Source organism: Ranitomeya imitator, chromosome 6 (genome assembly GCF_032444005.1).
Source record: "Ranitomeya imitator isolate aRanImi1 chromosome 6, aRanImi1.pri, whole genome shotgun sequence".
Classification (NCBI taxonomy): domain Eukaryota; kingdom Metazoa; phylum Chordata; class Amphibia; order Anura; family Dendrobatidae; genus Ranitomeya; species Ranitomeya imitator.
The window spans coordinates 188,739,256-188,760,513 of record NC_091287.1 but is presented as its reverse complement, the minus strand read 5'-3'; the positions used below and the strand labels follow the sequence as shown (position 1 = coordinate 188,760,513).

The 21,258-nt window shown below is 42.0% G+C and overlaps 1 protein-coding gene across 5 annotated transcripts in view; it reads right to left on the bottom strand.

Moving 5' to 3' along the window:
* Positions 1–21,258, bottom strand: part of UPP1 (uridine phosphorylase 1) — a 66,749-nt gene that overhangs the window by 10,233 nt on the left and 35,258 nt on the right. For all 5 annotated transcript variants that reach the window (XM_069730383.1, XM_069730384.1, XM_069730386.1 and 2 more), the window contains 4 exons: positions 13,890–14,010; positions 13,466–13,624; positions 10,545–10,659; positions 6,259–6,468 (listed from right to left, as the gene is read on the bottom strand). In XM_069730383.1, coding sequence (XP_069586484.1) covers positions 6,259–6,468; positions 10,545–10,659; positions 13,466–13,624; positions 13,890–14,010 — 605 coding nt within the window. The remainder of the gene's footprint in view (positions 1–6,258; positions 6,469–10,544; positions 10,660–13,465; positions 13,625–13,889; positions 14,011–21,258) is intronic.

Sequence of the window (21,258 nt, the reverse complement as noted above, 5' to 3'; positions counted from 1 at the left end):
TTTTTTTTTTTTATGGTTTTATTTTGAATGGGGCGAAAGAGGGGTGATTTAAACTTTTATATATTTTTTATTTTTTTCATATTTTTTAAAACATTTTTTTTTTACTTTTGCCATGCTTCAATTGTCTCCATGGGAGGCTAGAAGCTGGCATAGGCTGATCGGCTCTGCTACATAGGAGTGATGCTCAGATCCGGCATCAACAACAATAGAGGTCTCAAGGAGACCTCTGGTTGTTATGCCGACGCATCGCCGACCCCCAATTATGTGACAGGGGTCAGCGAAGTGCTTATTTCCGGCCCAATGGCCGGAAGCGGTAGTTAAATGCCGCTGTCAGCGTTTGACAGCGGCATTTAACTAGTTAATAGTGGCGGGTGAATAGCAATTCCACCCGCCGCTATTGCGGGCATGTGTCAGATGTTCACAACATGTCCCGGCTTTGATGCGGGCTCACTGCCAGAGCCCGCTTCAAAACAGGGGATCTGACCTCGGACGGGATAGTAACCATCACTAGCAGCAGTTAAATTGTTCTGAAATCTATGTGAGCCCGTTCAGGGGCCCATCAGCCTCATTGTGGAACAAACATGGTGAATTACAACTGCAACTGCAGGGGTCTTATCAAGGCCTCCATTTGAAGCCCCTTAGCAGTATACAATACAAGCAGCTAAACTATCACAGGTTCAATTCCCCAAGGAGGCCAGAAAAATGTCAAAAATAGTCAAAAGTTAAAAAAGGAAAATAAGTTTGAATTCTTCCTTCTCTTTTACTTAAAAAAGGTGTCTTCTAGCAGACAGTACAAACTAAGCACATTGCAATGTAGGGGTACAGCCCTATCAAAATCGAAAGTCGAAGAACTGAAGTTTACTCAGCTATGCTAATTAGAATGCTTGGTGTTCACTTGGGGTAGCAAAACAGCTCAGATTATTAACCAGTTACCGAAAGGAAAATAAACCCTAACTAAAGGCCATAAAATGTAACTTTGAATAAGACTAATAAAAGGAAAAATATGATTAAAAACTGTATAGTCAGTATATGTCTGTGGACACAAATATACTGCTTATTCCACTAAAGTCATAATTGTGGTCAATGTTCCAATAAACAATGCTTCTTTTACGGGTAAGAATAAATTGTTGCGGTCGCTATCTATGTTATCATATTTGGGAGTAACCCATAGACACACAGACTAGCCACTAAGATGTGCTCCTAAACCTCCCCAACATGTTTCACCAGATAGAACTGCGGTAAACTGTCTGATCTCAGCGCTGCACAGTGAGACTTTCTGACTGTTCTAGAGGGGACCTCAGAGGTCACCGCAGTTCAGACCATTACCTGTGGTAACCTCATTGACATCACCCCTACTCACTGATGCTGGACTCGCAACAGTGGTATCAACCTCACAGATATGAACCCCACTTGCCACCGATAGAGGGCAAGTGGGAAGAGCCGGGCAAAGCGCGTGCCAGAACTGGCGCTTCTAATAGATGCGCCTTTTCTGGGCACATTGTCAAAAATGGGGGGGAGGGACGACTCCCACGTCGATTTTTTAAATAATTTATTTAAATAACTAAAAAAAAAAAATAAAAAACAGTGTGGGGACCTTTTTCTTGATAAATAGCCTGGCTAACGCTGACAGCTGGGGGTTGCAGCCCCCAGCTGTCAGTTTTGCTTGGCTGGTTATCAAAAATACAGGGAAACCCATGCCGTTTTTTTAAATTATTTTTTTCTTTAGAGCGCAGGCATCAGCTGATAAATACTCCCATTAGCTGCTCCTGCTCTCGCTGTTATTAGCGGCAGCAGGCGTAAGCGGATGGGAGCAGTAGTCCCATTAGCCGACACCAGTGGCCGTAGGTAAATTTTATACCTCTGATCACAGCTGAGGGCTCATGCTGTCACTTGACAGTGTGGGAACCACAGCTGTCTGACCGGCGGTAATACTTTTACCACTGATAAAAAGCACTGTTTGCCGTGCTGTCATGTACATGACAGCACGGCAAACACTGGATGTTCTGGCCCACCATTCAAGTGAATGGGATCAGAGTACTGTTCTGGTACCCGAAAACAAGTGTTTTTTTAACTGTTCGGCTGAACACGAACATCCAGGGGTCTGCCCATCTCTAATCCTGTGTCTAGCTTGTGACTGGTGTGTGTGTGTGTGTGTGTGTGTGTGTCATGTGTCAAGTGTGTGACTGGTGTGTATGTATACTGTTACTGATAAGTATGTGTCATGTGTCTAGCATGGATGTATCCGGTGTCTAGAGTGTGACTGGTGTGTATGTATCCTGTGTCTAGTGTGTGACTGGTGTGAATGTGTCATGTATCCAGTGTGTGTTTGTGTCATGTGTCTAGTAAGTGTATGTGGCACATGTCTAATTAATACAATCTTTCTGTGCTTACACAATATCATTGTTCTTGTTAGCACTTGCCTTGTTTACACAAAATTATCTGCTACCGATAAGGATGTTTTTAAATCAAGCGTAAAAATCATTGCACCCAACAAAGGAGTGTTTTGCTGATTTGTCAGGTGATTGGACAGGTATATAGTTGGATTTCCTGATTATCAGCTTGATTAGATGGAAGCTAAAGGTACCGTCACACTAAGCGACGCTGCAGTGATACCGACAACGATGTCGATCGCTGCAGCGTCGCTGTTTGGTCGCTGGAGAGCTGTCACACAGACAGCTCTCCAGCGACCAACGATCCCGAGGTCCCCGATAACCAGGGTAAACATCGGGTTACTAAGCGCAGGGCCGTGCTTAGTAACCCCATGTTTACCCTGGTTACCAGCGTAAACGTTAAAAAAACAAACACTACATACTTACCGTCAGCTGTCTGTCCTCCGGCGCTCTGCTTTCCTCTGCACTGTCAGCGCCGGTCAGCCGGAAAGCAGTGCGGTGACGTCACCGCTGTGCTTTCCGGCTGGCTGGCGCTGACACAGGATGCAGGAGGAGTGCAGAGAAGCACAGCGCCGGGGACAGACAGCAGAAGATAAGTATGTAGTGTTTGTTTTTTTTTTTTTTTTTACGTTTACGCTGGTAACCAGGGTAAACATCGGGTTACTAAGCGCGGCCCTGCGCTTAGTTACCCGATGTTTACCCTGGTTACCAGTGAAGACATCGCTGGATCGGTGTCACACACGCCGATCCAGCGATGTCAGCGGGAAGTCCAGCGTCGAAATAAAGTTCTGGACTTTCCTCAGCGACCAACGATCTCCCAGCAGAGGCCTGATCGTTGGTCGCTGTCACACATAACGATTTCCTTAATGATATCGTTGCTACGTCACAAAAAGCAACAATATCGTTAACGATATCGTTATGTGTGACGGTACCTTAAGGGAAAAGCTAAGGCCCAAACTACTCCAGTCTGAAGCTGGCCTCTTCCCAGGCTATAAACATCTGCCCCAGCTCCCTGCTTTCCCTCTGCTGGTTAATAAAATGTCTGGGAATCCCACACCATTTTTTTCACATTATAATTTAGTATACAAAAAAATACATGCAAGTAAGCTACACAAGCACTGTACTAATTATATTTGTTACTGACATATTTATATCTACCGGTATTTATTCTATGTGTGTATATCTATTCTATCTATCCTATTTTGTCGGGTCAGGCTGTGATTTTACTGTACGTGGTCGATGAATTGCCAGCTTTTCAAAGGACATTAATGTGTAAAAATCGGACGGCACTCGCATGGTCAGAGTGCTGTGAAATTTTTTATTTTTTCTTACACCCATTGATTTGCATTGGCAAGTCTCATCCGAGATACGAGAACCATCACAGCATGCTGTGATTTCTTTTCTCAGTCCAATTTCAGCGGAGAAAAAAAATTGCAGATGACCAGGGAGGGACACAGAGTTTTTAATTGGATTTCACTTGTCCGTTTTTCTCGCAGGTGACTATGAGCACTAACACTGATTAGCAGGTTAATGTCACAATACTACGTAGACAGAAGGCTGCTATTCAGTGATATGGGCAGGATTACACAACTCAGCATTCTGAGCTCTGCTAAGTCTGCAAGAGAGAAAACTACGATTCTATCATAACTGCTGTACCCAGTAAACTAAATGACACATCGCTGAAGTCATGGTCTCCTATCAATCCATGATGCCGCTGTCACATTACATGACCAAACCTAGTGTTGGATTCCTTCTCAGGAAACCTCTGTCTGTTAGCACTATTAGGCGATGTGCACACGTTCAGGTTTTTTCGCGTTTTTTTTTTCGCGGTAAAAACGCTATAAAAACTCATTAAAAATGCATACATTATGCATTTTATCATTTAGAATGCATTCTGCATGCACAAAAGCACATCATGCGTTTTTTTCCGCGAAAAAAATGCATCGCGGTAAAAAAAAAGCAGCATGTTCATTAATTTTGCGGATTTTCTGTGTTTTCCCGCAGAATGAAAAACGCACTAAAAACGCATCAATAACACGTGAAAAACGCAGTAAAAACGCATGCGGATTTCAGGCAGTAATGTCCGGTTTTTGTCAGGAAAATTTCTGCAAGAAATCCTGATGTGTGCACATACCCTTAGGCTACGTTCCCATATTAAGTATTTGATGAGTTTTTGATGTTGCAGATTTTCTGTAGCATTTCTGTACTTACAGTGGAGAAAAAAGTATTTAGTCAGCCACCAATTGTGCAACTTCTCCCACTTAAAAAGATGAGAAAGGCCTGTAATTGACATCATAGGTAGACCACAACTATAAGAGTCAAAATGAGAAAACAAATCCAGAAAATCACCTTGTCTGATTTTGCAAGATTTCTTTTTCAAATTATGGTGGAAAATAAGTATGTGGTCCCTAAAAAAAATGGTTTTGTAAATTTTGTTGGAAAAATGAGAAATCGCTGGTTAACTTTTAACCCTTCTATCTTCCTAACGACAAAAAATATGCTTACAAAATTGTGCTGATAAAGTAGACATGTGGGGGGAATGTTATTTGTTAAGAATTAAAAGTGTGAAAATTGTGAAATTTTCGACAAATTTCCATTTTGTTTACAAACACAAGTCATATCAAAGAAATGTTACCACTCATGAAGTACAATGGGTTAAAAAAAAAAACAATCTCAGAATCAGTAAGATAAACTCATAAAGTGACAATGGTCAGAATTGTAAAATTTAGCTTGGGCATTAAGGTCAAAATGGGCTTGGCCATTAAGGGGTTAAATAAAGCTGCTTTGTTTTGATATTTCTTGGTATTTGGCATTGGCAAAGCTTTTATACATATAGTAATGAAGATCATATATATTTAACCTGTGGTCTTTACACATCTAATACAAGTCTATGGGGAAGAGCCACTCATAAAACTTTGCGTACTCGCAATGGAAATGGACATGCTGCAGATTTCAGACAAGCACCGCAGCTCAGGACGTGTAAAAGAGCATGTGTATTTTTCACGTGGAGAAACCTGACTAGTTTTTAATCGGACACTTCATGGAATTATGTTTTCCGTTGTTTCTTAAGAGCTTTTTCAATGTTTTTGTTCACCTACGGGTATTTTTTTTTAGCTTTTTTCCAGTGTTTTGTAGTGTCATTGAACATTGATGAAACCGCTAGCAAAAAGCTGGCAAAATGGAGAAGATTGAGAAATTAAGTTGTCAAACTTGTCCAAACCATCGCTGCAATTCTCTCTTGTCAGAGATTAGGATAATAGGAAGAAGAGTTTGAGTGCGAGCGTCATTAGAAGAATTGGCCCGATTCTTTCACATGAGAGACTCTACGGCCATGTAAGCGAGCCCTTAACGTGAAACTTTCAGCAGGATTTCACACCCTAAACTATTTATATATGCATGTAGCTCTTTCACAGACAAGTTCAGAAATACCTTTACATGGCCAGTCTGTCCCTGCATTATGGAGAAATCAACATCTGGATTGAAATTAAATAGAATCTGTAGATATGCAACCTCTGTCACTCCAGCTCTATTCCCCAAGTATTGCCTTTTCATGTTCAATTGACAGCATCTATGCTGTTCATGACTTCAAGCAAAGAAGCTGTCAATAAAACAGGGAGAGGTGCCACTGGGCAAGGAATAGAGCTGTAGTGACTTGGGCATAAGATCTAGATCCTCATTTCAGGAATGGAGGAACAGTCTAGCCATGTAAAGTTAATAATGCTATAGAAGTCAATAAAATAAATAGGATATCTGGACAAATATGCTGCTGACACTGATTTTGACTATCGCTTCCATAGAATATTCATCTATATGCAACTAACATATCAATAATATTAACAATTAAACAATATATACAAATACAATTTACCTTCGTAGAAATCCAATGTGCACATAGTGCTTCCAATAACTGTATTGAACTCATTGATTTCTTTACTGCATTGAGCCAGCTCTTGTGCTAATTCATTGTTCAACTGGGTACTACGAATCACTGTCTTTCCAAGGACTATCTGCTCAAACTCAGGCTTAAAACATGGATTCACAGACTGGCTTGTAATCACCACGGATCCTGGATCAATACCTAAAGATATAACACAAAGGAAACCAACAGACCTTACACAAGGTAAAGAAAGCAAGGTTTTAATATTTATTCAAAATAGTTTCAAAAATATAAAACATTAACTAGGATGGGCTGAAGGGCATAAAAACAGGAACCCAACAGTTCCCAAATGGAGAGCTCGGATAGTGACAATCACCTAGCCATCATAGTAGACAGGAAAGTGAATGGCAGCACTCAGCGTCAAGAGGCTGCTGCTAGGGCAGATCCAGTCCTCCAATGCATTTAAAATGCAAACATTTCATACAAAGTACAAGTTATACAAAATACCTGTCCGGACATTTTTACATATAGAAGTAGAATTACAAAATAAAACTTTTTTTGCAGAGATTTCATGTACCAATCATGAGGAATTTAGCACAGAAGTCACATGCAATTCAAGCTGAAAGTGCATCGGAGGAATGTCAATGCACTTTGAAGAAGTCTCCATGCACTGACAGGCTCTCCTTGTAATTACAGCCTGATTTACATATGGCTTCTATACTAGATTTCGCATAACTGGTACCTCAGATCTATAAAAAAAAAAAAGGTACTTCTTTATATGAAAAACTAAACAAAAAAATAAACTTTAACAAATGTCTTTTTAACAGTGAAAAAACAATAATGGTAGTTTGTCGGAAAAAAACATTACTAGCAAATGAATACCTAAGTAAACGCCAAATATGATGCCATTTTGAAAGAAAACTCCCCAACGAACACTACTGTAGGTAAGGCTTCATGTCACGGTTTCATAATTGAATGTGGTCTAGGAACACTGAGTGACAGCTCAGCTGCCCTTTGGAATCTGGAGTGTGCTGGACTGTCGGATTTGTGAGTGACAATCCAGTCATTCAACTTGGTCCTGGGGCGTGCTGGTCTGTTAGTATTTTGATTGACAGCACTGCTGCTCAACCTGGTCTGGTCTGCGGGCATTTCCCCTGGTGCCTCCCGTTCTCAGATGATTTGCTAGGTATTCAGCTGGCTTGCTGTGAGCAGCAGATAATCAGTTGTAGGTGTGTGCGCTTAGTTCTGTTTCTGACTTCTGACCTTGTTTATGACCTTGGATATGTTGTGACAATTCTCATGGATTATCCCTTCTGTTTTTTATGCTCTCTGACTTCAGGTATCTGGCACCGGACTTCGCCTCTGACTATCCATTTGTTTTACTCCCTGGTTTTGATAAGCCCTTCTGGCATTTGACCCCAGACTGTTTCCTGACTATGCCTTTGACTTACTCCTCTGTACTACGAGCCCTCCTGATATCTGACTACCCTGTCTCACGTCTTGTCTGTGAGTAATGACTCCGTGTCATGTCTCAATTACACATCGGTATGTTTTCTTGTGGGAAAAAAAAAAACAGTTAGGGTTTCATCACGGTTTTGATTTAGATTTTTAAAAGCGTTTGATCACTGACTGTCAGTTTTTACCATCAGTGTTTCATCAGATTTTTTTTGCATACAAACACTTTTATGGGGGGGTTCACAACCTTCTCCTATCCAATAGTCCATGAAAAACAGACAGGATATGGATGGATCCAAGTGCTGCCAATTTTTTCACAGACCGAATATTTTTGGACCTATCTGTGCATGCCCATTTAGACAGTTTAGGGGGGAGGGTAATCCTACCGAAAGACTCAATTTACTAGGAAATCTAAAAAGCTACCTTGAAGATGCCATGGTATGCTTTTGAGTATTTACCAGTCTCATTATTGTTGATTGAAGAAAAAAGTGACTGGAAAACAGCAGAGATGACCCAAAAATTCAGGAAAAGTGGTAAAAAAAACATCACATGCTAAAAAAAATGTCAAACAAGCACTCATAAAAGTGGCAAAAGAGGCTTAAAGGCAAAAAAAACACAGATGTGGCTTGGAAAACTTGACAGGCTAACCTGTGTGTAAAAGTGTCACGTCATCCTGGGAGATTTGGGGTTAGGCGATCTTTACCAATTGGAAATTTCAGGTCTTCCATTTATCCCGTTTTGTTGTTCATATTAAATCGACTTTGTTTCCTTTGACGCTAAAGAGGTTAATGACTCCTTGTATGCTGGTTAGAAACATGTAGCTCCATCACACAGCTGGTCCTGACCTGCTCATTTTCTCTCTCAATAAAACCTAGCCATACCTTCTTATGACTGCCTATGAACTTTTACTTCCCAGCTTGCTGGAGTTGGTGTGCTGAAGTTGATGGTAGGTGCTGCTGGAGATTCTTGCAGGCTGTTTTTGGATGTACGCTTTCTCCATTATCCTATTACCATTTGGTTTGAATATTCCTAACATTCCCTTTATTCCTCTCTGCCTTTGCTGAGTACCCAGTCGAGAATAGAGAGTCCACGTTCTGTTGATCAGTGCAGGTCTTGTTGATAGTTGACAACTTTTCACTGGACAAAACCTTTAAAGGAACCTGTCAGGTTCCCTGTGCCTGCAGAAGCACCATTTGTTGTTTTTTACATATCTAAATACCCTGCTTAACAGTCCCTTCATTACATTAAATGCCAACAGATCTTTAGAAAAAGTACTGCTTATGTCTGTTTATGATATGTAAATGAAGCCTTTGACTAGTCGGTGGGGCATTAATGTCCCCAGATTAGTCAGCCCACATAGATGTCATCACGCCCTTGTGGGCGTGATAACATGACTTACAAGAGCCAGTGTTATACAAACCTTGTGCATGCTTGCAGCTTCTTTCCCTCACTACATTGAGCCTCTGAAGCCAGGTGTACGTGTGCCAGCTTCAGAGAGCCGCACTGCACATGATCGGAAGTCTTCTGCATCCTGCTTCAAAGGCTCTATGTAGTGAGGGAAAGACTAGTATGGGGACACTAAAGACCCTTATACCAGTCAAATGCTTCATTTACATATCATAAACAGACTTTAGAAATACTTTTTCTAAAGATGTGTTTATGTGTTTAATGTAACAAAGGGACTGTTAGGCAGGGCATTTAGATATGTAGACACAAATACTGGTTGTTCACCAGGTTTGGCCGATACGAGTTACGGCCAACCCCTTTTAGGACTTATATACAGCATTCTATAATGCTGTATATAAGCCCCCAACCCGACCTGTTAGAGTAGAAAAATAACTTTAATTATACTCACCTGGGGGGGCGGTCCGATGAGCGTTGCTGCTCTTGGTCCGGCGCCTCCCATCTTCTTGCTTCATGTGGATGATGTGTCCCTGCGCCATGCATACAGGCTCCCCGGCATTACGCTCCTACGCAGGTGTACTTATCTGCACTGTTGAGGGCAGAGCAAAGTCCTGTAATGAGCAGGCGCTGGGCCTCTCTGACCTTTCCTGGCGCCTGCGCACTGCAGTACTTTGCTCTGCCCTCAACAGTGCAGATAAGTACACCTGAACAGGAGTGCAATGTCGGTGAGCCTGTGTGCATGACACAGGGACACATCATCCACATGAAGCAAGCAGGAGGATGGCATCGCAAGAAGATGGGAGGCGCCGGACCAAGAGCAGCAACGCTCATCGGACCGCCCCCCCAGGTGAGTATAATTTAAGTTAATTTTCTTCTCTTACATGTCGGATCGGGGGCTTATATTCAGCATTACAGAATGCAGTATATAAGTTCTGAAATGGGTTGGCCGTAACTCGTATCGGCCAAACCTGGTGACAGGTTCCCTTTAAGGCCAGAAAAGGCCTTACGGGGAAATTTATCAAAAATTACATGCCATATACCAATATTAAGACACTTAATCTGCTAGGGTAGGATGCATCAAATCTATTTAGACGCATTTGCTTTCCAGTTTTTGGTGCATATTTTAGCAAATTTGTAACTCTGGGGTATACAGCCACTTTTTGCTAATTCACATAAAAGACAAAAAGTTGCAAAATTGTGCAAATATATGTGCAATAATTTTGCAACTTTTTGACACCCTGGAGTATGAGGGGATGACAAATATTAACCCTGCCGTTTTAAGTAGGTGTGTGTATATTCTCACTGCATAAATTGCCTTCACATTATGATGAGCTCCTCTGTTTCACATTCATTGTTAAACTTACATGTTTTCCAACACTAAAAGTGAACATTTTAGAAAAATTAGAAATGTATTTTACCTATTCCTCCTGATGTGCCAATACGAATAACAGTGACATCAGTACATTTGGAATGATACAGTAATTTGATCAGCTCATGGAGCATTATGGAAATAGATGGAATGCCCATGCCATGCTGGAAAATAAAGTGCTGTATTAAAACAAAGCTTGGTTCTATAAAACTGAATTCATGACACAGCAAATCATTATTTTTCAATTTCCATCAAGTTTACATTAGAAAAAGCCTTTCTATAGTCCTATCGCAGTAAGGCTATGCTGACACTCCATGATGAAAGTGGATGTGGTGTCATAGAGACCTGGAATTTTAAAGAAGTAAAGCACTTTGGATTTCTCACGACAAGGTAAGGCACAGTAAGTCACTGTGCAGCTCCATGCTAAATCGGTGATTTCACACTAACAATTGCCAAAAGCAACCCCTATACAAACTGATACAACTAGAATCACCTAGACAGCGGCAGAAGGTGTGGAGGGTGTGGAGACAAGCTCGTTTTGGCAACAGGAATGAAACCACTCTATGTCGTCTTACACTTCCAGAAGGAGTAACAGAGGAACATCATAGGGTTCATGTTATTTCATGGATAATGCAAGTATTTACTAGAACAGACATGTCAGGAAAGACAACTGATCCTCTTTTACGCACATGGAGGTAATGGAAGGCCTGCTCAGTGCCACCTTCTTTTAGGCAAACCCGTGAGCTGTAATTAAAAAAGGAAGCTGTGACACATCCATGATTTCAGTACGGCCTACCCTATAATAAAGAGTGAATCATCATCTAGCAAGTTCTAAACTGTAAACCATACAATAAACTGACTTGGCCAGCAGCAATTACAATATGGGCATCAAAGTCGATAAAGTTTTGGACAGGTGATAGAGCACTGGTTTTAGTATTTTTTCCTCACTTTTTGAAACATGCTGATATAGCTTTTTAGAGCTATTTGGGATTAAATGGAACTGGTAAAGATCTCCTTTAAGTCGAAGATTTCTCACACAACCTATGTTGTGACAGGTAATGTCAAGCACGACTATAAATGTTCTAAAATATAGCAAAAATAGTTTCATTCTCAGTCCATTTATCGTATGCAGTAGACAGCCATGACCTGATATATTACTAAACTTATTATATGTTAATACAAGTCTATGTAACAGCTGCCAATGCACAGGAGATTCCCTCACCCTCTGCCGAAACTAATGCTACCCAATCAAAGCAGCCAAATCATTAATAAATGTTCCACATGCTGTGCTCACATTATGTAACAAAATATATATATATATATATATATATATATATATATAGATAGATAGATAGATAGATAGATAGATAGATAGATAGATAGATATATAGATAGAATATTCCCAGTACATACTTCAGCTTACGAGATTCCAAAAAAGAGTCCTGTCATGGGATGCGACAGAGTGCTCTCCAATTTCAGAAATCAGAAGATCACAGTGTTTAGCTACACGCACGCCTGCACTGGTTGGATATACCATACTTTGCTTTCCAGTTAGCTGTGAAGATTTGCCTTCTTCTCGTACTGCAAGTGTTAAGCAGTTCTGTTTGTCTCCTAAAGCTTTCTGTCCTGAGTTATCTCAGCTGTTCTGAATTCAACTCTCCCCTCTGGTATAAGTACTCACATCTTAGCTTGGGTAGTTTTCCAGTGATAGCTTGCTATATCTTGGTATCAGTATGAAGGTGTGATCTGTGGAAAGACAAGTCATCTAGGAGTTGTCTGCAGAGATTGCCATTTGGATATTTGGAGTCTTCCCTTTCTTTATCTCTCTTTTGGTTGCCTAATCCTTCCTTCCCCTTTCTACAGTCTTGGTGCGCTTAGAGTGATTGCTGTTTATTTTACCCTTGTCTGTTTCCCTTTGTGTTTAGATCATAGAGCAGGACTAGTGTTCCTGCTGCTCCTTGTACCACCAGGGCCGTGCTTATGGCAAGACAGGGATAGGAACGCGATTGCCGCCTAGGGTGAAAGAACCCATATGGACTTCAGGGAACTCAGGGCTTTCTCTAGTGGCAGTCCTCCCCTTCCTATTCATCTATTCGTGCTCAGTCTGGCTCCTTGGTGGATTGTGGCAGCCAGGGACTGCCGCAGAGTGGTGCTTGGTGTCTGCCGGCAGCCAAGTCTCACCTCGCCATCAGAGGGCAGGTAAATACCAGATTGGCACTAGATCACGCCCCTCTGGGAAAGCCTGGGCCATCACTCAGAGGGTCTACACCCAACAGTGTGACAAGTCCTTTTGTACTCCATCTGGGTATGCATGAGAATGCAAAACAGACTGCACTTTCCTACACACTGGGCCACCACAAGAAAAGTATAAGCATGTCATATAATTTTTTAACCTTGGCCCAATAGCCAACACATGCCAAAGTAAGACTATATAGTGGCATGTCTTAGGTATATGACAGGGAACACTGACAACATACAGCAGTGGCATTGTTTGAACACAGCCTTAAGCCCCCTTCACACGTCAATACAAAACTGGTACCGGAAAAAGACAGTACCGGTGTCATCAATATTTTGGATCAGACTGCTAACAGTGTTTTTCCAATTAAAAAAAAAAAAGACATTACAAAGCTTCCCTTATACTTTGCAATGTGAAACAAGTACAGCACTCATATGGCAAACGGATGCCATCCATGTGCTGTACATGTTGTGCATGGATGAATAGACTTGTACTGGGCATGGCCATCCATTCTGCTGGCAAAAAAGGGACATATCTTTGTGTGGTTTACATGGACATGTGCACAGCAGCATAGGTTACAACTGGTTTGTGTGGTATCTGTGAAAAAAAATGTACTGCAAACACGGACATGTGAAGGAGGCCTTAAATGTTTACACCATCCTTAGAGATAAAGATTTTGGATATAATCCATTTATTTGTATGGAATGTTTATTAATCTGATTAAAATAACTTACACTGATTGCTAATACTGGCCCTACTTTGTACATGGCATATCGGTCAGTTCCCGCACATATATTGGCAATTTCTTCTTCAGGGTTTCCCAATTTCAATTCTCCAGTAATGTACTGAGCAAATGCTTTCATCCTCCATGGGCTCCCTCCAACACATACAAACTGAAAACAGAAAAACAGAAAAATACAGTTGATTCATTTGAAAAGGACAAAGTTGCCACAGCCATCAGCAACCGGTATGGTAGGTAGGTGGAAAGTGCGATGTAAACAATGAAGAGGTCACAGGATTCGGACAAGCAGCTGACAGATGGCAATGTTAGATCGTCACTGATCCCTTCTATATGCCAATATTGTGATTCCAGAACATACCTTTTTAAACAGACTAATGTTCATTTACTTATTTACACATGCTTTAGTCATTTCTTACCTTAACATCGCCGAACAAAGCTGGAAAATCATGTGTGTTCGTTCCGAGATCAAAGTGGTACAATATGTCTTCTTTCATTTTTGCTAGGTGAGGATTGGAAAGGTGAATGTGCCCTTCCTCTCTACACAATCAAAACAGAAATAGTAACTGATGTTAAAGGGATTTTACCATTATAAGTATTCATTATATCATGACTTGTTGAAAAAAAACGTGTCCTTTCACAAATGGCTCCAAGATCTGACACTCTTCATGAGCCATACACATATAGACTCAAAAGTCCACATCAATGGGTACCATTTGTGGCCTGGTAATTCACGGCCTGAAGCAAACTACAAGTGCTTCTCACTAAATTAGAATATCATCAAAAAGTTAATTTATTTCAGTTCTTCAATACAAAAAGTTAAACTCTTATATTATATAGAATCATTACAAACAGAGTGATCTATTTCAATGATTTATTTCTGTTAATGTTGAGGATTATGAATTACAGCCAATAAAATCCCAAAAGTCATTATCTCAGCAAATTAGAATACTTTATAGCACCAGCTTGAAACATGATTTTAAAATCTGAAATATTGGCCTACTGAAATGTATGTTCAGTAAATGCACTCAATACTTGGTCAGGGCTCGTTTTGCATCAATGCCAAGGTATTATGGAAGCCCAGGTTGCTTTGATAGCAGCCTTCAGCTTGTCTGCATTGTTGGGTCTGGTGTCTCATCTTCCTCTTGACAATACCCAATATCTAGGGTGTTAAGGTCAGTCGAGTTTGCAGACCAATCAAGCATAGTACTGTTGTTTTTAAACCATGTATTGGTACTTTTGGCAGTGTGGACAGGTTGCCAGGTCCTCCTGAGAATGAAATTTTCATCTCTAAAAAGCTTGTCAGCAGAGGGAAGCATGAAGAGCTCTAAAATTCCCTGCTAGACAGCTGTGCTAACTTTGGTCTTGATAAAACACAGTGGACCTACACCAGCAGATGACATGGCTCCCCAAACCATCACTGATTGTGGAAACTTCACACTAGACCTCAAGCAGCTTGGATTGTGTGCCTCTCCACTCTTCCTCCAGACTCTGGGACCTTCATTTCCAAATGAAATACAAAATTTACTTTCATCTGAAAACAACACCTTGGACCACTGAGCAACAGTCCAGTTCTTTTTCTCCTTGGCCCAGGTAAGACACTTCTGGCGTTTTCTATTGGTCATGAGTGGCTTGACACAAGGAATGCGACACTTGTAGCCCATGTCCTGGATACGTCTGTGTGTGGTGGCTCTTGAAGCAATGACTCCGGCAGCAGTACACTCCTTGTGAATCTCCCCCAAATTTTTGAATGTCCTTTTCTTAACAATCCTTTCAAGGCTGCGGTTATTCTGGTTGCTTGTGGACCTTTTTCTACCACACTCCTTCCAATCAATTTTTCATTAATATGCTTGGATACAGCACTCTGTGAACAGCCAGATTCTTTAGCAATGACCTTTTATGACTCCTTGTGGAGTGTGTCAATGACTGCCTTCTGGACATCTGTCAAGTCAACAGTCTTCCCTATGATTGTGGAGCCTACTGAAACAGACTAAATGTGTTTTTGTTAATTATTCTAATAATTCATAATCATCAACATTAACAGAAATAAACACTTTAAATAGATCACTCTAATTGTAATGGCTCTATTTAATATAAAAGTTTCACTTTTTGTATTGAAGAAATGAAAATAAATTGACTTTTTTGATGATATTCAAATTTAGTGAGAAGCACTTGTATAAGAGGACAAACCAATTAGTAATAGGATTGATCCGGCAGCGCATCTGTTAATTACATGTAAGGCTGCCGTCACACTAGCAGTATTTGGTCAGTATTTTACATCAGTATTTGCAAGCCAAAATCAGGAGTGGGTGATAAATACAGAAGTGGTGCATATGTTTCTATTATACATTTGTTCCACTCCTGATTTTGGCTTACAAATACTGATGTAAAATACTGACCAAATAGTGATAATGTGACAGCAGCCTTAGAGGTGCGACTGACTGATTTTTATTCACACATAAATCATTCAATCAGCGGACGAGAGAATGTATTTCCCCTTTACAGGCATGCTTACACATGCCCATTACTTAGTTATAAATGCTTCTTCACCAAATACTGCTATTTTTAGGTGGATCTCAATACATGTTCAATACAACAAGTACAGATCTTAAAATTTGATACACAAAAGGCGAAGATTTACTGAGCAGATTACTTGCACAAACTATGCCAAATGGCGAACAAATTAGGTGTTTTATCCCTGTCTTATCAAAAACAAGTGTAAAAATAGGACATAACTAAGAGGCTTCTTATAATACAGCCAATTCATTTACTACTACATACCTAATGCTGCCGATGGTAAAGTTCAGAAAAAGTAAAAAAAAGACTACAGCTGATCAATGGATGCCAATTGGCTGCATATGTCAGGTGTCTGGCACTGAGACCAGAAGAATAGCACCTATCCAATAGTTAATTTTAGAGGTTTTTTATTTCATTTGACATCATAAGAAACAGTTGTGAAACTCACATTGAGAGTTCTTGCTAGGTGAGTCCTCACACATGCCTCCAGCTTTTACTATTTTTTGACTGCTTTAACATTGTTCATCTGTTTTTCTGGGATACGTACCTCCTGTACCCATGATGCTTATCGGGTCCTAGCATCTTGACCCCCAGCAATCTAGTGAGGTTGTAAATATCACATGAGCACGTCAGCTTATCAGCTGCGGTTAAAATTTTCACAGTTCCAACAAACAGAACTACTGTCTCATCAAACAGAACTGTGAAAGCTGCAGCGCTGACATGAAATAAACAATGCTATGAGGTCGCCTGGGGAACACCGCACATGACATGGAGGTCCCAATCCAGGTGGGAAATGTGTTTTTTTTTGTGGGAATTCAAAAGGGTTTGAATACCCATGTGATTTTTTTACAGCTCAGATCAGACTGAGAAAATGGCCGCATATATCGGACTAGACTCGCCAAAAAAAAAAAAAAAATCACACAGCACACGGACCGCACGTATGCCATCCATATTGCATCTGTATATAATGCACCTATGTTTCCAAAATCCAGGAAATTGCATTAGGACAACCCAGGAAGCTCATCATTTGACACAAGGGATGTTATAAATTAAAAACACGCTCCACGGAATCCAGCAACATGTCTCGCGTCATCAACGTTGAACTGATGCTGCTTCTGCATCAGAGTTCTGAATTGGGATAAAGGCTATGGGGGACCACAGTCAGCGTCAGGCAGCCTGGACATTTATTTGCTTCGAATTGTATAGCAATTTTGAAAGCAAATCACAACAGGTTCACGAGGATATAAGTATGCCAAATCTAAATGTTACATTATGATTTATGATTTTCGTAATATGAGTCATTTTTAGACGAGGAAAAAACATCATTTGTTAATTTTTTTCCACCAAAATAAAGGCACTCAAAGACAAAAAAATCTTGCACACCTGAAGAAAAATAAACACCATACCAGCACTGATCTTAGAACATACACTATATGTGTGTTATTGAATAGAGAAGCCTTGACCTATATTACTTTATTGTTCTAATATTTTCCACTTTTGTTTCCAGTGGGTTTAGTGACAAGACGAAAGAGGAGTTTCCAGGATCAGTTCCAACGTGAGAGACAACAGTGGAGCAAGAGTGGGACCATCGCCCTGAAAAAATAGGGATTTTTGTGATACTCACCGTAAAATCCTTTTCTCCGAGACGCTCATTGGGGGACACAGGACTGTGCGTGTATGCTTCTGCCGCCAGGAGGCTGACACTAAGCAAACATAAAAAAAGTTTAGCTCCTCCTCCGTTGTATACACCCTGACACTGGCTACCAGAGAATCCAGTTCGGTGCAAAAGCAGTAGGAGAACCAAAAAAAATTATTATCAGCATAAATACAGAAAACTTATGTCTAGAAAAGACCTCACTAACTGATAATATCAGATACAAAAAGACAGTAGCTGCCAGGGAGGGAGCTGTGTCCCCCAATGAGCGTCTCAGAGAAAAGGATTTTACGGTGAGTAACACAAAAATCCCTATTTCTCCTTCGCCTCATTGGGGGACATAGGACTGTGGGATGTCCTAAAGCAGTCCCAGGGTGGGAAATTAACTCACCAGTAATAATTATCCAGACAACTGTTGTCTATAAGTGCGTCAACGCCGCTTGAAGAATCCTTCTACCCAGACTCGCATCAGCAGAGATCTGGGAGTGGACATTGTAGTGCTTGGCAAAGGTATGCAAACTAGACCAGGTTGCAGCTTTGCAAACCTGTTCTGCTGAGGTCTGATGCCGAATCGCCCAGGAAGCCCCCACTGCTCTAGTGGAGTGAGCTTTGATTCCAGCCGGAACCATCATGCCCTTGGCGCGATAGGCCTCCTGAATGGTCGCACGTATCCAACAGGCCAGGGTAGATTTCGAGGCCGTGCATCCCTTCCTGCGACCCTCTGGGAGGACAAACAGAGCATCCGTCTGACGAAAAGGAGCTGATCGGGAAATATATCTCCTCAGCACTCTCACTAGGTCCAACGTATGGAGAGCTTTTTCCACACGGTGCGTAGGCACCGGACAAAAAGAGGGAAGAACTATATCCGCATTAATGTGGAACGAGGAAACAACCTTCAGCAAAAAGGAAGGTGCTGGTCTGAGCACTACCTTATCCTGATGAAACCGTAAAAAAGGAGTACGACAGGAGAGGGCTGCCAGCTCTGATACCCGCCTTATGGAAGTTATGGCCACTAAAAATAAAACTTTCCAGGAAAGGAAAGTCAGGGAAATATCTTGAAGAGGCTCAAAAAGAAGTTCCTGTAAAGCCCTTAAGGTCAAATTAAGGTCCCAAGCTTCCAAAGTAGTTTAATAAGGAGGGACTTTATGAGCGACTTCCTGAAAAAAAGTCCTGACCTGTCGGTTAGTAGCAATCCTGCGCTGAAAAAAGGAACGATAAGGCTGAAATCTGCCTTTTAAGAGTACTTGGAGCCAGCCCTGAATCCAGGCCTGCTTGGAGAAAGGCTAGAATATTTGGGACGGAAAAACGCAGAGGAGGCAGCCTGCGCCCACTACACCAAGAAAGAAACACTTTCCAAGTGTGATAATAAATAGTGGCCGAAACGGTTTTACGTGCACTGATCATGGTATCTGCTACCTTTTGGGAGAACCCTGCCTGAGTTAAAACCTAAGATTCAACAGCCAGGCCGTCAAACGTAGGACCCCTGAGTTCTGGTGGTAAGTCGGCCCTTGAGATAGAAGATCCGGACGATCGGGGAGCCGCCATGGAACTCCGGCGAGAAGCTGTACTAGGTCAGCCGCGGCCAATCCGGGGCGATCAGAATAGCAGGCACTCTTTCTCACTTGATTTTCTTGATTACCCTCTGGAGCAGTGCCAGAGGAGGGAACAGATAAGAGAGATGAAACTGGTTCCAAGTCAGCACTAGCGCATCCATGGCGATTGCCTGTGGATCTCGGTACCGGGCGACAAATCTGGGTACCTTGGCATTCCTCCTGGATGCCATTAGATCCACGTCTGGAGTCCCCCATAGATGGCATATTTGCTGAAATACTTCGGGATGGAGAGACCATTCCCCGGACGCTAGACCCCGACGGCTGAGGAAATCTGCCGCCCAGTTCTCTTTGCCCAGGAAGATCTGATTCCCGAGACCACCAGCGCCCCTGAGCAGTGTGGTGAAAGAACACTGCTCCCCAACCCAGGCGACTGGCATCTGTTGTAACCACTAGCCAATTGGTTGGAGGAAAGGGTTTCCCCTCCAGTAGGGACGAGCTGTTTAACCACCATGAAAGAGCCTGCCTGACCTGGGGAGACAGACATCTGCGGTTGAGGGAAAGTGGATTCCTGTTCCATACTGCTAAGATTGCATGTTGGAGAGGTCGGTGGTGAAGCTGTGCAAATGGTACTGCTTCTATGGTTGCAACCATCCTTCCTAAGACCCTCATGCAGGACCGGATCGTATGAGGGTACGGTTGCTGAAGATTCCTCACTTCCTGCCGAAGGGCTAGGACCTTGTCCTGGGGAAGGATTGATAGGGCTTGAGAGGTGTCGAAAATCATTCCTAGAAATGAAATCCTCCGAGATGGTTCTAGGTATGACTTCCTTAAATTTACTAGCCAACCCAGACGAGAAAGGGTGTCTAGAGCAATGCTGACATTTTTCTTGCAAGCTTGAAAGGTCGGCCCTTTGATCAGAAGATCGTATAAATATGGCAAGACTACTATGCCTCGGGAGTGCAGAAAAGACAACACAGTTGACATGACCTTTGTGAACACCCTGGGGGCGGAGGCCAGCCCGAAGGGTAAAGCCGTGAACTGGAAGTGTAGGTTGTTTAGAGCGAACCGGAGAAATGTTTGAGGAGGAGGAAAAATGGAAATATGTAGGTAGACATCCTGAATGTCTCTTGAGGCCAAGAACTCTCCCTTTTCCATTGAGGCAATAACTGACCTGAGAGATTCCATCCGAAAGTGACGAAGTGTACAAACTTGTTTAAGCGTTTCAGATCCAGAATGGGCCTTACTGTTCCGTCTTTTTTGGGTACTGTAAAAATATTGAAATAAAACCCTTGAAACCTTTCTTCCCTTGGAACAGGAGAAATGACCCCGCTGAGACGAAGGGACTCTATGGAATTGAACAGGTCTTGTCGGTGGGACTCGGACCTGGGAAGATGGGATGAAAAGAACCGTGGAGGAGGCTGACAGACCAGCTCTATCTTGTAACCTGAAGACTCGAGCTCTCCCACCTACCGGTCGTGGATTACTTGAAGCCAGACCTGGTGAAAGAAAAGTAGACCTCCGCCTACTCTGTTGGAGGCACTCCGAGGCGGCCTCCAGTCACTTGGCCGAAAACCTTTGAGTCCTAGATCCTCTGGATCTAGTTGACTGGGAACACTGTCATGATCCCAATGGCAGGGGATCACCAAAAGGACAAGCACAAAAACAAAACAAGCTCTAGGGTGATGGAACCTGAGCTGACCGCGATCCTGAACCTAAACACACAACTAGCAGTAGCCGGGGAACGTGCCTACGATGATTCCTAGACGTCTCGCGCCAGCCGAAGTATTAACTTCCCCTGTAAGAAGAAACACAGACCTCACTTGCCTCCAGAGAAACACCCCACAGAAATAGCAGCCCCCCACATGTAATAACGGTGAAATGAGAGGAAAGCACATACGTAGTTATGAAAATAGAATCAGCAAAAATGAGGCCCGCTAAAGCTAGATAGCAGAGGATACAAAAGTGAACTGCGCGGTCAGCGAAAAACCCTTCAAAAAACCATCCTGAAATTACTTGAACTCATGTGCCAACTCATGGAACATGAGGAGTAATTTCAGCCCACTA